Source organism: Vombatus ursinus, unplaced genomic scaffold (genome assembly GCF_900497805.2).
Source record: "Vombatus ursinus unplaced genomic scaffold, bare-nosed wombat genome assembly UNPS02010461.1, whole genome shotgun sequence".
Taxonomy (NCBI): domain Eukaryota; kingdom Metazoa; phylum Chordata; class Mammalia; order Diprotodontia; family Vombatidae; genus Vombatus; species Vombatus ursinus.
In genome coordinates this window covers 13,641,864-13,655,753 of record NW_020950239.1, presented here as the reverse complement: position 1 = coordinate 13,655,753, position 13,890 = coordinate 13,641,864, and the positions used below count along the sequence as shown (strand labels likewise).

The window sequence follows — 13,890 nt, the reverse complement described above, 5'->3', positions numbered from 1 at the left end:
TTATTGTATGTGATCCCCCTCCTTTTTTAAATTGGAGGAATCTTGGGGAAGATAGCTGTAATAATGCCAAAAACAAAAAGGAGGAAAAAAGAAGGTCATTGAAACAGTCTGAACTGAACAGAAGAGAACAGAAGCAAGTTTAGAAGGAAGCATAAACAAGCTGGACAGTTTTCAAAGTAACCTGTTGAATTAATTATATACTTTAAAAATGACCCGTATTGAAATTTATAGTGTCATCTACAATTTATGTCCTACTTTTAATACTGAAATTTAAGTTTATGGTTTTTAAAGTTTAGATTTAAGAAGAAATGCAGAGGAAAGGGAAAGAAAGATGGAAAGAAAGGAAGGAAAGATAATGTATAAATATTTTGTTTTATGGAATAGGGGGAAAAGTAAGACTCATAACAGATGACTTCTATTTGAGGTGAGATGAGCTCCTCAGCTAAAGGGGAAGGAAGGAGGGATGATGTAGGTGACTTTAAGAGAGAAGAGGAATCTTGGACTAGCTGCAATTGAAAGGTAAGGTAAGAATAGAAGGTGTGCCATGAAGCATTGAGGGTCCAGTTGAAATTAGATAACATAACTTTGCTGTTGGCCAGGTTGGAACTTTATTCAGTAACCTTTTACAGAACATGAGTAGGAATAGAGAAGGCCAATCAATGGTAGAGGTACCCTACAGTTGGGGATAGAACAAAGAGGCAAGGAATTCAAAGGTAGAGGGGTAAGACTGTGAAAGAAGGAAAGTGAATTTATACTTAGTTCATGTGACTGGGTGCCCAGAAGAGCTGTTTCCATATGGACTATCATACCCCTTCTCCCCCCTCCCCTTTTACCCTTTTCCCTCACCCAGGCTTTCTCATAACTTAGAACCCATCCTGGACTGTTGAACTTTGGGAAGAGCTGCTATCTTCCTGGGCTACTTCTCTGTTCATAGTGTTTGAATGAAATGGAAGTCAACAACTCCATTCCTTCTTATGACAAATAGGGGCAACAGGCTTTGCTATCTGCCCTGCCTGCATGCATAGCATTCCCCCAGCCCTGTCATCCTAATGACTTAAATAACCTAAAGATCTCTGAGCCATGCAGCCAGCCCCACCTAGGTACTTAGGACTTTTGGGTCTCACCATACACCCTGAGCTGGGGACTGTTTACTTTTCCTATTTGCATCCCCAATGCTTAGCACAATGTTTGGCACATAGTAAGCAAGTAATGCATGCTTTGTCATTAATTCTCATTCATTTATGACCAAACAGCTTCAAACAAACACATAGGTTCAGAGCTTCTGCTCCTTTACTTTATAATTTGGGCAAATGAGGCTCAGAGATGCTACCTGACTTGTTCTTATTATATAGGTAATAATTGCCAGAGCTAGAACTGCAACCAAGATCTTCTCTCTCCAAATCAAGCATTCCCCTGCACCATGATTCTCACATAAATGTGTTAGAAGTGATAGAGAGCCACTTTCCTCTAATTTACTTTCCCCGAGTCCTTTAGTCATTAGCAAAAATCAGTAGTCTCTTCATGCTCAGAGGATTTTAGGTATTGTATATGCAATAAATTGTAATTTGGGAGACCATTCTAAAAGTCGTCGTTTTGAAGCTGAATTTACTTATTTTAAGTGGGGATTCACAGGAGGAGTTATCTCAACATGGCTCTATAGAATCATTTCCTTGGCCAGCACAGCTGTGCTGCCCTTTCCAAATAGTAATCGTGATTCTGCATTGCACTTCTTTTTATTGTTGAAGAGGGCTTATGGTGCCTTAATTGAGTTACACAGAAATCAGCCTGATTTTTTTGAATGAGCAATAAAACATAAGTATTTAAATATTTAATATGCTGTCTTTGCACCATTAATTAAAATAATTTATGTTCTGTTACTTCTTGAAATAGAGTATCTTACAACCTGTTGCTTCCATGTTGCTGACTTCCAACAAACTCTCATTTAAGCTGAACTGAGCACCGAACTACTCTCTACCCTAGTTTGTTTTGATTACAGGGACCTTAACTCATTATAACGTTTTCTTATGATCTGTTTTCCAATCCCATCAGATATTTTGAAGGAATTTATCATTCTTTTTTTTCCTGATCAATTTCTTATGTTAAGCAAAGATGTCTAAATGATGATTTCTTCAAAGATATAGGAAAGGAAAGTGAGGATGTGAGATAACCTACTTTGGTCTTGGAAACATCTAATTTCATTTGATTCAGAAAAAAATAGCACTTCCTAACTATTAATCTTTATAGAATTTTGTGTTTATATAGTGCTCTTCCTATTCAAAGCATAAATGCTACATCTTAATTTTCTAAAAATAAAAAAGAGATATAAAATAAGCCCATGTAAATCATCACCATTTCTATAAATTACCAACAAAATTCAGCAAGGAGAGATAGAAAAATTCCATTTAAAATAACTTTAGACAATATAAAATATTTGGGAGTATACTTGCCAAGACAAGCTCCGGAACTATATGAACACAATTACAAAACACTTTTCACACAAATAAAGTCATATCTAAACAATTGGAAAAATATCAAGTACTCATGGGTAGGCCAAGCTAATATAATAAAAATGATAAATCTACCTAAATTAATTTACTTATTCAGTGCCATCCCAACCAAATTACCAAAACATTATTTTATAGAGCTAGAAAAAGTAATAACAAAATTCATCTGGAAGAACAAAATGTCAAGAATATCAGAGGAATTAATAAAAAAAATCCAAAGGAAGGTGGCCTTACCATAGTAGATCAAAAACTATATTATAAAGTAGCAATCATCAAAACTATTTGGTGCTGGCTAAGAAATAGAGTGGTGGATCAGTGAAACAGAATAGGTACGCAAGATACAGTAGTAAATGATTATAGTAATCTACTGTTTGATAAACCTAAAGACTCCATCTCTGCCGGCCGCGCCGTGCACTCTCCTCCTATAAGGAGCAGGCTGCCAGAGTCATACTTACCAGTCTTCGGTGCCCACCCGGATAAACACAGAGACGAGCCGATCAGGAGGTGCAAACACTCGAGCTTTATTCAGAGGCCATCACAGCAAGGCCACGCAGGAAGGCCAGAGCAAGAGAGCAGGAGCAAAAGAGAGAGCGAGCTCCGATCTCTACTGTTCCTTAAGTACCTACTTCGCCCCTCCTCCTCAGCCCGCCTACTAGTCATTGATTGTAGGATCAGATACCGGAAGGGGATGTCTGGGTTTAGCGCACCAAGGGAGAGGAAGTGACACAGGAAGCTAGGACCGGATACAGGAAGGAGACATATGGGGTTAGTGCATAGACAAAGGGAGAGTACGTGACCCAGGAAGTCAGGCCCAGATATCGGGAGGAGGCGTCTGGGGTCAGTGCTACACAAAGGGAAAGTACGTGACCCAGGAAGTCAGGAAGGAGACGTCTGGGGTTGACGACATACCTAGGGAGGGGACTAGACAAAGGGAACTCGTTCTCTGCCGTCCCACTCCCACGTGGCACAGCCCCCTGCCTCAGGAGCACATGCTCCGGCTACTTCCTTGTATCCTGTTCCTTCTCCAGCTTATCACAGCTCCACATAGCACTGCCCACTGCCTCGGGAACGTGAGCTCCGGTTACTTCCTAATATCTTGTTCCTACCCCATCTTGCCACAACCTTAAATTGGCAGTAGTCAACACCAGACAATCCCTCACATCTATCTTCTGGCATAAAAACTCACTATTTGACAAAAACTGCTGGGAAAACTGGAAAGTAGTATGGCAGAAACTAGGCATAGGCCAACATCTTACACCCTATAGCAAGATAAAGTCAAAATGATTACATGATTTAGACATAAAGGGCGATACCATGAGCAAATTAAGAGAGCAGAGAATAGTTTACCTTTCAGACTTATGGAGAAGGGAAGAATTTATGACCAAACAAGAGATAGAGAACATTATGAAATACAAAATGGATAATTTTGATCATATTGAATTTAAAAGATTTTACACAAACAAAACCAATGCAACCAAGAAAAGGAGGAAAGCAGAAAGCCAGGAAACAGTTTTTATAGTAAGTGTTTCTGGTGAAGGCCTCATTTCTCAAATGTATAGAGAAGTGAGTCAAATTTATAAAAAATGCAAGTCATTTCCCAATTGATAAATGGACAAAGGATATGAACAGCTAATTTCCAGATAAAGAAATTAAAGCTATCTATAGTCATATGAAGAAAAATCCTCTAAATCACTATTGATTAGAGAAATGTAAAAACAACTCTGAGGTACCACCTCACACCTATCAGATTGGTTCATATTGACAGAAAAGGAAAATGATAAATGTTGAAGATGATATGGGAAAATTGGGATACTAATGCATTGTTGGTGGAGTTGTAAACTGATACAGCTATTCTGGAGAGCAATTTGGAACTATGCTCAAAGAGCTATAAAACTGTTCAGACCATTTGATCCAACAATGCCACTATTAGTTCTCTATCCCAAAGAGATTATAAAACAGGAAAAAGACCTACATGTACAGAAATATTTATAGCAGCTGTTTTTGTGGTGGCGAAGACTTGGAATTTGAGGGGATGCCCATCAATTGGGGAATGGCTGAACAACTTCTGGTATATGAATAGAATGGAATACTATTGTGCTATAAGAAATGATGAGCAAGCAGATTTCAGAAAAAAAAAAAACAACAGGACTTACATGAACTGATACTGAGTAAAGGGAGCAGAACCAAGAGAACATTGTACACAGTAACAGCAACATCATGCAATGATCATCTATGATTTACTTAGCTCTTCTCAGCGATGCAAAGATCTAAGAACTCCAAAAGACTCATGATGGAAACTGCTATCAATATCCAGAGAAAGAACTATGGATTCTGAGTGCAGATCGAAGTGTACTATTTCCACTTTTTTGTGTGGTTTTTCCCTTTTGTTCTGTTTCTTCTTTCACAACATGACTAATGTGGGAATATATTTACATGATTGCACATGTATAACCTAAATCAGATTGCACGCTGTCTTGGGGTGGGGAAAGGGGAGGGAGGAAAAAATTGAAACTCAAAATCTTATAAAAATGAATGTTGAAAACTATCCTTACATATAATTGGAAAAAATAAAATACTATTTACTAAAAAAAAAAGAAAAGAAAAAAAGGGGGAAATATTTTTTAACGATTTTATGTGCATGCAGAGATAGCTGTTTTATTGGCTTATGACACTTGCTGATGGCTTGGGCAGTCTTTTTAGTTATTGGCAAGAATCAATTCTGAAATCCTACTTCATCTGCAGTCCTTGTAGAGTATCTTTATTTTTTTCCTCCAAGGCAGTTCGCTGTTGACAGTTCTTTTCACTCTTCTCCCAATATCAGAACATATGATTGCATCAAGCTGGCTCCAGGCTCGAGTGCTGACATTTTCTAGCGCAAAGAATGCCCACATCACTCGAACATTTGAAAAGTGTTAATGAGCAGATCAAAAGGACTGTTGCCTGAAGCAACTGACTTTTTTTTTTTCAAAGAAATCGGCTCTCCTCCAAACTGAAATCTTCATTCTTTCAGCTAAGTAGATGAGAAGTGATTCTCCCTGATGATGATAATAACAAATAAAAAAAAATTGGAGAAGAATCAAACTCTACATATGGTTTATAAAGTGGTGGAAGTATTTTCCAGAATCTTCAATGCAACACTGAAGTATGCTAAGTGGAAAAAAATACTGGCAATGTTGCAATATTATGCTTTTTAAAATCTCCAAATTCTCATAAATTATAGTACATATGAATACATGTATTTTTGAATTACCAGTGTCCTTATATTACTCTGTAACATAAGAGTAACGTTCTTACTGATTTTTTTCTTTTATAATTCATCAGGATTTAGTACTGAAATTTCACTTTCTTCTGAATCATTTTTTTAATAAAGAAAGGGGGCATTTCTTACCTTTCTTTGGCAAATACATTTTTTAGTATCTCTGTTCCTAGAAGTATAGGATTTAGGAGTGGAGGGTACCTTAGAAATCATATACTCAAACCCCTCTGTTTTACAGATGATGAAACTAAGGTCAAAGAAGTTAAACATGTGGCAGGAGATCACACAGGTCAGGGGTCAACAGAGCCAGGAACATTAGAATTGGGATTCAGATCAGGTCCTCGAGTTCCAAGTCAGCATTATCCAATGGTTAACAAACCCTCACGTCCTCTTCCTACTTTCCCAGTCCTGTGATACTGAGTCCCAAACTCCTGAAGAACAATCAAAAACCTCCTCCATACCCTGCTATTCTTCTCTCATCTCAAACCTCCCTTTCTTCCATGTCCCAATTGAATCTATGCCTTCCACTGTGCTTTCTGGAACTCCTTTGTTATAATGAATGATTTTCCTTTTCTTTTAAACCTCTTTTTGTCATCCTCTTTCCATTTTCTGGTACTCACTGAGACCTCACTCCATGTACATGAAACTGCATGCCTGGCCATTTTTTCTAGTACTCTATTCATTATTTCCAAAGATGGAGTCAGGATGCTCTTGCTTCCCATTGCCTCTTTCAGACTCACCCTCCTCCCACCATCACTCAGAAGGCCCTTCCTCCTTTGTGATTCACTGTATCCAAATTAATCCCCCAATCTAGATCCCTCTGGCTCTTATCTACTGACCACCACCAGGAATTCCTTCTTTGTCTATCAGTGAATGCTGTGGTTGGCTTTTTCTCTACCCTGTCACCCATCCAGAGGACTTCAGAATGCATGTCAATGTTCTGCCAGGTACCTTAAGCTCCCAGTTCCTTAGTTTTCTCACCTCCCATGACCTATTTTTCCATTCTACTTCAGAATCCCACAGAGAAGGTTTTACTTTTGACCTCACCACCAAGCAGAAGTGGTGTTCTATTTCTATGATCAAGAACTCTGAAATTGTTGTATCCAATCACAGCCTCTGCCCAAGGTTAAGGCTAGAAAGGAAGAGAATAGGAACAGGGATTATGATGAGCATTGGACACTGGACCAGGTGGTAAGAAAGCCTCAGGTTTATCCTTTTACTCTCCCCCTGGGATACCACTTGAAGCTGAGTGGCTTCTTCCCTAAGGGAGTTAGAGGATAGAAAAGTTTTTAACCATCAAGGAATTGGGAAGATTGCAGGAGATATTTAAGTAGTAAATTAACGAATCATTAATGAACAATGGCTAATAAAGGTATTGTCTAATGGGGGCAACTCAGAATTTCTGGCAGTTTCAGAGTTTCATCATTTTCAGTGGCTTACAGAAGATTTGCTCTTCTGAAGGCAGCTGAACTAATTAGAAGCCCACAATGGGGACTGCCTTTTGTCTCCTGTTAAGAGGATGAAACGGGAAGTCCTACCATAAAAATGAATTCCCTCTGAAGCCATGCCTCAATGGCTAACAGTAAAGAAGAAGGTAACTTTAAAAAAAAAAGATGGGTTTATTGGGCTGGGTTGGGTTTATGTTTCTTCCCCATGACCTCCCCCCTCTTGCATTCTGGGTGGAGTGAGCCCCACCTGAATGCTGTTAGACTTAATCTTTGGGCTTCCCCAAATCCCACTCTCTCATAGGCCTGGATGGATTCACTGATGAAGTATGAGCAGGAGATTGGGCCAACTGTCAACTCAGAGAGGCACTGAGTAGCGAGAGGATTAGGTGGGCATAGGGTGATAATAATATTTTTTGTAAGGAACTTTGAGTATGGCATTTGAAAGGTCTCGTGCGCCAGGATGGGTAGAACCTGTTTGATCCTGGGTTTTTTGGCTAAAAACTAGGCTCCATTAGCCTTGCGTCCTGTCAGTCCCCAGCTGCCAGGCTACTCATCTGGTTCTTTCTCCTGGTAGGGATGGTGATGAGGTCCTCGGGTCACTCCCTGATGTTGCCGTGCGCTGGTCCTGGCCCTGGACCTTTAGCCTTCATCAGATAGGGAAGAGGCCCCCAGGTTACCCCTGGATATACTGTATTCTGGTCTCTTTCTTTTTCTATGAAACTGGGGTACTTTGCATGTGACTTTCTAGCTTCTTTACAATGTAAGATTCTATTAGCCTTTTTTTTTTTTTGTGCAGCCCTGGACTGTTTGGGCAAGTTCATAGGTGATTTTTCTCCTTTTTAAAAAAAATCATTATTTCTGGATAATTTGTGAAGGAACTGGGCCCTTCTGGGTCCTAGCATGCTGTCACTTTCCCACAATCCCCTCTTCTAAGGTGATGAAAACAATTTTTTTTTTCTTAAAGGAAATTCAGCATTATAGTAGTATGTTCCATGGATTGAAGGCAGATGGTAAGGCCAAAGATGGTTACTACGATACAAGATGTGAATTGGTGAGGGTATGGATTAGGGTGTGACAAGGTAAATAAAATAAAAGCAAGATGTTTGCATGAAAGAGAGTTTCAGGTCTTACTGGATTGCAAGATAAATGTGAGTTAAAAGTATGACATAGTGGGCATAAAAGCTAATGTAATTTTAGATTAAATTAGGATCAAAATAGTGTTTAGGATTGGAGAAGAGATTTCTGCTCTCTACTCTGCACTGGACAGGCCATATCTGAAGTACTTTTCAGGAATGGACATCACAGTTTAGGAAGGACCTAGGTGTGTGTGTGTGGGGGGGGAAATAAGCATTTATATAGCACCTATTATGTATGTGCTATGTACAGTGCCAAACACTTTTCTAATATCTAATCCTCACAATAACCCTCAGGATAAGCACTGTTATCATTATTTTACATTTGAGGAAAGTAGAGGTTAACTGGTTTGTCTGAGGTAAATAACTAGTGAGTGCCTGAGGCTACATTTGAATTCAGGCCTTCCTGACTCCAGGTCAGTGGGCTATCCATGGTTCCACCTAGTTATCTCAGAAAGATAGAGTGGAAAAGGTACAAAATTTGTCATAAGTCAACACTAACCACTGCACCACCTAGCTCCCCCATTCTTTTTTTTTTTTGTTTGATGAGGCTGGGGTCAAGTGACTTACCCAGAGTCACACAGCTAGTAAGTGTCAAGTGTTTGGTCTGAGGCTGGATTTGAACTCAGGTCCTCCTGAATCCAGGGCCAGTGCTCTATCTACTGTGCCACCTAGCTGCCCCCCAATTTTTTTTTTTGGCAATTGGGGTTAAGTGACTTACCCAGGGTCACACAGCTAGTAAGTGTCAAGTGTTTGGTCTGAGGCTGGATTTGAACTCAGGTCCTCCTGACTTCAGGGCTGGTGCTCTATCCACTGTGCCACCTAGCTGCCCCTCCCCCATTCTTAACATTTATATCTATCTAAAAGTGTAATGAGCTGCCCTGAGAGGTAGGAAACTTCTGCTCACTAGAGGATTCAGGTAAAGACTTCATCACCACAGTCTAGGAATGTTATAGAGGGGATTCTATTTCAGTTATGGATTGGACTTTGATGGACTCTGAACTTCATAAGTATTATCTCATTTGATCCTCACATCAACTCTAGGAGGTTGGCGATACTATTATCTCCATTTGAGAGTTGAACAAACTAAGGGAAACAAGCTGAGTGAGTTGCCCTGGGTCATTTTGCCCAGCTGGGAAATATCTGAGGCTGAATTTGCTTTTTTTATTTCTTTTTTTTGGTGAGGCAATTGGGGTTAAGTGACCTGCTCATGGTTATACAGCTAGTAAGTGCCATGTGCCTGCGGCTGGATTTGAACTCAGGTCCTCCTGACATCAAGGCCAGAGCTTTATCCACTGTGCCACCTAGCTGCCCCCTGAGGCTGAATTTGAACTCAGGACTTCCTAACTCCTGGTCCAGCATTCTCTCCACTGACCCGTAGCATGATAGCTGTAGTATAGGGATTTGTTCATGTGGATTTGGAATTAGATTTATTCTGTGTAGCCTGAAAGGGCAGCCTTAAAAGCAATGGGAAGGAGCAGCAAAGAGCCAAATTTGTCCAGGAAAATGGCAACAACAAAACCCCCTGGAGCAATTAGAACCATCTCATTAGATAGAGCCAGCTGTCCTGGATAGGACATGGCAGCTTTCCTCTTAGTGGAGATTTTCCAGCATAGACTGGCCATCTCCTTGTCAGGTATATCATAGTAGGGATTTTTTTGGGGGGTGTGTCTGGAGTTGGATGACTGCTGAAGTATCTTCCAACCCTGAAAAGCTATGACTTTAGGAATATGGTTGAAAAGAAGAATAGTTTAAGCTTTTTGATATGACTCTTAAAATTGACTTATAAAAGGAATATCTTGTACATAATATGTTATATTATCTATATGTATACATTCAATTAATAATATCACATATAATTCAAAATCTCATATATAAAGATTATCAGCTAAGCTAAATCTCTTTCTACTGGGTTGTACATAAGTTGATTTATTAATATTCTTTGCATGTTTCTTGATTTGTGGTATTTGAGAGAGAAGAAAATGTTATCGACTCGGGCAACTCAAAACTATTCCTCTCAATAGTTCCTTCTGTTCCATTTACAACAACATGAAAAATTCAGAACTCATGTAATTAAAAAAATAATAATAACCTGAGGTAGGAGCTAGTCTATGCAATATTCAAGTAAGGAGGTATATTTTCAAATCCTACGTCCCAAAATATTAGGACTTAACAAAGTAGATTGAATAAATAGCTTAGAAGCTTGGGGAAGGGCATGTGAGTTCCTAAAGCTACTTCACACTTGTCACCGGGTAAGGAATTCCAGCATCTTAGCATGAAAATCCAGGGAAAGACAGCCCAGTTTAGGCTTTAGGCTGTTTCTGCTTACTTACAGTAATTAACTACATATAATTTCATGAATGGAGTTGCATAGCAAACTAAATCCAATTAATTATTTAAAAAAAGGATACTTGGTTTTTGAATACTTGCCCCAAAGAGTCATTGTCAACAAGTTGCTTTTGATTGATGGTAAAAGCCAAAGGAAAATAATGTTTTGACTTCCACATGATCTTGGTGATCAGTAGCCAAGGGAGCTGACATCTGTAATTATCATTAATGAACAATCATGGATGAGTCATAGCAGAAAGCTTTTATGGCCGAAATCTGAGTTGGATTTGAGCATTTATGCTTGTATTATCATTTGACTTAAGCTTTCTGTCTGATGTTCTTATTGCAGGTTATCAAAGATCCTCCCCCACCACCACCACCACCACCCAAAGAGGTATGCAGTTATTGATTATTTTATATAATTTTATGTCATTATTGATTATTTTACATGATTGTGTTGTTATGCTTGGCATTCAGGTACATTATACTCCAGTTTTGTTTTGAGAACCCCAATTATATTCATATCATATAGGAATGGAACAAATCATATTAAATTTCATAGTTTAATTTTTATTTGCCTCAAAATTCTTATGGTTTCCTGCATATATAAGAGGAGGTGAAGCTTTATACACTGAGAAAATATCGATTAGGATATTGGATTCAAGATAATCTAGTTTTAACAAATTCTATTGATTCAATGTTAAAGTTTCTGGAAATTACTTTCAAAATAATAAAACAGAAAAAGGTAGTACTTGGAAATCTTTTTAGTCTTACCAGTCATCTTAAAAGTAATGATTATTTTAAAATTGGCTTTAGTTGACCTACAAGCGTGTATTGCAATGTGAATAGCATCAGTGTTGGTGAAACATGTATGCTTTTATTTTTCAAAATTTCCTATATTTATGGTTGTTTCATGTAGATCTAATGCATGAAGTTGTCTTAGATCATTATATTTCCCCAATTTAACTCTTTTTTGCTTTCAAATGTAAATTGATTTAAAAAAACAATTCTGAAAATCAAATGCTATCTTTTTTTAAATGGCAAAGCAATGGGGTTAGTGTACTAAGGAAGGATGGAATCTTGGGGAAAGGAGTAATGCTCGTGATTTCTATAACTCACTTGAATGAAGGGTTTATTCACTTTTCTAATATCATGGACTCCTTGGCAGTCTAGTGAAAGCTATGGCTTAGAAACAATACTTTGAATCTGGGCCACAGGATAGATAAGATAGCAGGCTTTCCATTTGTTCTGACCTGCACATGTTCTTTGGCATCTTTTAATTGAAAAGCCTTATTATATGTAGATAGACTTTTATAGTTCTTCTGAGAATGACATTTTATGTACATAAAATAAGATACAGAGGATGACAAAAGAAACCAAGTATGTTGAAATAAAGATGTTAATATTTTCTACCATCCAAATTCATTAAACCTGGATTAAGAACATCTGCTTCAAAAGTTCTGCATCTTTCTCTCTGTTTTTCTCTCTTGATCTGTCTTTCTTCTCCATCTATCCCATCCTCTTTTCTTCTGTCTTCCTCCTTTTCTTTTCCTCCTCCCTCTCCCTCTCTGTGCGTGTGCATGTATGTGCATGTTTATACAGAGAGAGAGACAGAGAAACAGAGAGAATGAGACAGAGAGAAACAGAAGAGACAGAGAGAGACACACACACAGAGAAACACACACTCACAGAGGGGTGTGTGTGTGTGTGTGTGTAGAAAGATAAGGGGTGGGTGGAAGACAGTGTAGCATAATAGAGCTAACTTTAGAGCCAAGAAGTTACAGGTTGAAGTCCCACCTAAGGCACACATGCATGCACACACACACACGTACACACATGCACACACATTATATATGTATATACCACATGCATACATGTATATAGGTATGTAAGTATATGTGTGCATATGTGTAAAATGTGTGTATATATGCACATACACACAAGCACACCAAAATGCCTTAGACTCTGAGTAAATATGACATATGTACCTGTCGGATACTCTAGCTGTAACATCACAAACTCATATTGGACTGAACTTGCGGATAAACTTTTATAAAACTTTATTATAAGAAATTAAATAAATTCCTTTTCTTTAATATTTACCTAGGAAGAAGAAGAACCACTGCCTAACAAAAAATGGCCAACGGTAGATGCTTCCTATTATGGAGGTCGAGGAGTTGGAGGAATTAAAAGAATGGAGGTTTGTACCATTTAAAACAAAAAAAAAGTAACATGCAACATGTTTCTGGGACAAAAAAAATTGAAATCTATCCTTCTCATTCTCTTCCATCCATGCTGTCACTTTATTAGTTTTAAAATTCTTTAGGAAGGAATTAATTTCATTAATAGAAGAGCAGCATTGCGAATTCCTTTGAACCAAGGACCAAAACAGAGCAAGTCCTTGGAGAGAAATTATCCTGTAGTATCAGCACTTCAGCTCTGAGGCAGGAAATACCTTGGAAATAGGGACATTGATGAGGTATCGAGGGAGCCTGTAATTGTTAACGGTACTCATTATGTGTCTTTGGAAAAGCATGGCAGAAAGAGAGAAATGTGGACTCGAATGTTCACTTTTAAGTATAGGACAATATCATATTTATATTGAGAGAAGTCAAGGTATAGGACTTTTCAACACAGCTTCTGTTATGATTGTTATTAAATAAAATATGTATAAATGGTTAGGATTGTGTATCAGTCAACGAGCATTCTCCAATGCTAATGTCCCAGGCACTGGGCTGTGTGCTGATATTCACCATGGCTGAAACAAAAGTTAGTAGTTTTCCTCCAAAACCTACCCCTCTTCCAAACTTCCACAGGTCAAAGAACCCACTGTTCTTCCAGTCTCCCATGTTGATAACCTAAGAGTTATCCTTGACTCTGTATTCTTTTTCATGTCACACACCCATCTGATGGTCAAATCTTGCTATTCCTACCTTCAAAACATCTCCTGCAGCAGACCCCTTTTCACATGACCATCAGTTTAGTTCAGTCTCACTTAGACAATTACAACAACTTCTAAATCACTTGTCTCCACTCTTTCCCCACTCTTCTCTAATTCTACTCTACTCTCAAAGTGATTTTCTTTAAGTACAGATCTCTTCTTGTTACTTAGTCAACTCCCCATTGCCCCTAGAATAAAATACAGCTTTGTTTTGCATTTAGAGGGGTTCACGTATTTTGGCTCCAACTTGATTTTTTAACTTCGTTGTACGTCGCTCTTT

General features: G+C 38.4%; 1 protein-coding gene across 1 annotated transcript in view; it reads left to right on the top strand.

The window, feature by feature from the left end:
• Nucleotides 1-13,890, top strand: part of ANTXR2 (ANTXR cell adhesion molecule 2) — a 210,424-nt gene that overhangs the window by 99,873 nt on the left and 96,661 nt on the right. Inside the window, exons 13-14 of the mRNA XM_027854470.1 lie at nt 11,019-11,063; nt 12,777-12,869. Of these exons, the coding sequence (XP_027710271.1) occupies nt 11,019-11,063; nt 12,777-12,869 (138 nt within the window). The remainder of the gene's footprint in view (nt 1-11,018; nt 11,064-12,776; nt 12,870-13,890) is intronic.